Source organism: Frankliniella occidentalis, unplaced genomic scaffold (assembly GCF_000697945.3).
Source record: "Frankliniella occidentalis isolate FOCC.00 unplaced genomic scaffold, Focc_3.1 Scaffold18, whole genome shotgun sequence".
Lineage (NCBI taxonomy): Eukaryota > Metazoa > Arthropoda > Insecta > Thysanoptera > Thripidae > Frankliniella > Frankliniella occidentalis.
In genome coordinates, this window is record NW_026267148.1 from 1,238,570 (window position 1) to 1,240,642 (window position 2,073).

General features: G+C 47.6%; 1 protein-coding gene across 1 annotated transcript in view; it reads left to right on the plus strand.

Annotated features, from left to right (window-relative positions):
- LOC113210653 (uncharacterized) overlaps positions 1 to 2,073 on the plus strand; it is a 10,171-nt gene that overhangs the window by 961 nt on the left and 7,137 nt on the right. The window contains exons 2-3 of the mRNA XM_052264331.1: positions 169 to 286; positions 897 to 1,120. Of these exons, the coding sequence (XP_052120291.1) occupies positions 196 to 286; positions 897 to 1,120 (315 nt within the window). The 5' untranslated portion in view covers positions 169 to 195. The remainder of the gene's footprint in view (positions 1 to 168; positions 287 to 896; positions 1,121 to 2,073) is intronic.

Sequence of the window (2,073 nt, forward strand, 5' to 3'; positions counted from 1 at the left end):
CCTTGTTGAACGCTTGTAAGTGTACAACTAAGGAGTAGGGCACTTGCAAGTATTCAACTTACAGTTGCACACTTTTAATTTTTAAGCAGTCAGTTGCACACTTTAGTTTATCTGCGTAGGTGCTCATCTGCAGTAAAGACTTTACTGTAAATGCCACATTCTATCCAGGATAAGGCGGTGCGCAGCATCACAGCGATGAGGCCCGCCATGTCCGCTCACCTTGTTCTCGCGGCTGCCATGATGGTCAGCATGGGGCTCTCCACTACTTCGCATATTGTGCGCTCACGTGAGTTACCATAGTTACACCAGCACAAGTGTGTGAATGTCGCACTCTTGTAGGTGTATTATCCATTCGTACACTTACGGGGGTAAACGTGTGAATTTTCGAGGTGTACGAATGGATATTCACACACCTACAGGTGGGTGATATTTACACATACACACTTGCGGTTCCAGTGTAGCATTCAAGACAGGGTTGAAAAACACTTTCATGTCCCTGTGGTGGAACAATTAATCACGTAGCATTGAACTGGTGGGGGGGGGGTGAGTAGAAGGGTGACTTTCGTCAAGGGCACATCTGCTTTTATTGTTGTTCAACCAAATACAAAAATAATGCATGTTTGAGGTTTCATAAATTTCCGGACTTCGGCGTGTTTTGGCAAATGTTGTAATTTGACAACTGTGCAGTTAAAACCAATTTTTCTTTAAAACTGCAGAAAAAAGGCCAACCCAGGCACACTGTTTTAACATCGTGCTTGCGACCAGAGACATGCATGTTAGTCTGTTCGTTACAGTTTGTCGGTCGGAATTATGTCCGAGCAATATGGTTCGAACGATCTCTTGTGAAATTCTGTTGTTTCCGTTAAAACCATGACACTTTTCGTTATTATTTGCAGGGCCTGAGATCCCAATGTCTATCGGCGACAGGTTGATAGCACGCGTCCAGTACAAGGAAGACCACAAGGCCGTCCTCTTCTACCTATGCAACCCTTCAAACTCAACGGCCGTTGAGTGTGATACCAGGATGTGGGTGTTCGGCGCCAACCCTGAGGGTCAGCTGCGTTTTGACCACTTCGGAGGGTGTGAGCCGACTGTGAACAGGTGTTCGCACGTTGTAGACGTAAGAATCTTGAGATAGACCCTAGAAAGACCGCACCCCGCAGGATAAGGCCTTTTTCAAAAAGTGCTCGTGACTAACAAGTGGGCGATAAAAATATTTTGCTGATTTCTCGAGGTGGATGTCGTTTTTTTACGGTTTTTCACGTGATTTTGGGGGAATTAATGAGTTGTACTGTGTACTTCCCTGGGCACCCTACTAGCATTCCGCTAGTACGCACTAACTCCCCATCGCGAGTGGGCCTCAACTCCCTTTGTGGAGTGTATAGCAGATTGCCAAAATTGCCAGATTGCTGGACTAATATTTTCTTTTGAATCAAAACATGGTTTTTGGGTCCGATTCCCTAGAGATTGTCGAAGATTATCGCAGATTGACCGGGGTGGGTCTACACAAGATTGCCGGAGTAGTGGCCCCCTCGGAAATACGCCACCACTAAAGTCACCCGCGCCGTGTAAGTTCGGCGACGCTGACATTGAAAAAATTTCACACTGATCTGTCTGTACTGATAGATTGTACATCTCCTTCTCATATCCATTCCATCATTACGAGGGCTTGGCGCCTGCGAGACTCGGGGTAGGCCACCCCGCAGTACACGCAAGCGCTGCAGACAAGATGTTGCCTACCTAGAAGGCGTTATGAGACCTTTCATTGGCTGACCTTAGCAATTTTGTAACGGCCGATGACGGTCGTACTTTTTGGATGATCCAGCCTCAATAAGGGCAATACTTGTAGTTTAAGGACGTTAGTTAGGACAAAATTAATTTTATGTTTATTTTTCAGAACCAGAAGAATGTAACTGGCTGGGTGGACTTCCCTGCCGGTGAGAACGTGTTTGTCGTCGAGCGGCGGGGCGAGGAGCTGGCCGTCTGGCTTCAGGGCCACCCGGAGACGGAGCATCAGGCTGCAGGCTTCGCAGTGGCGGGCCCCAGAACATTGCGCGTCAAGCCCTGGTTCTC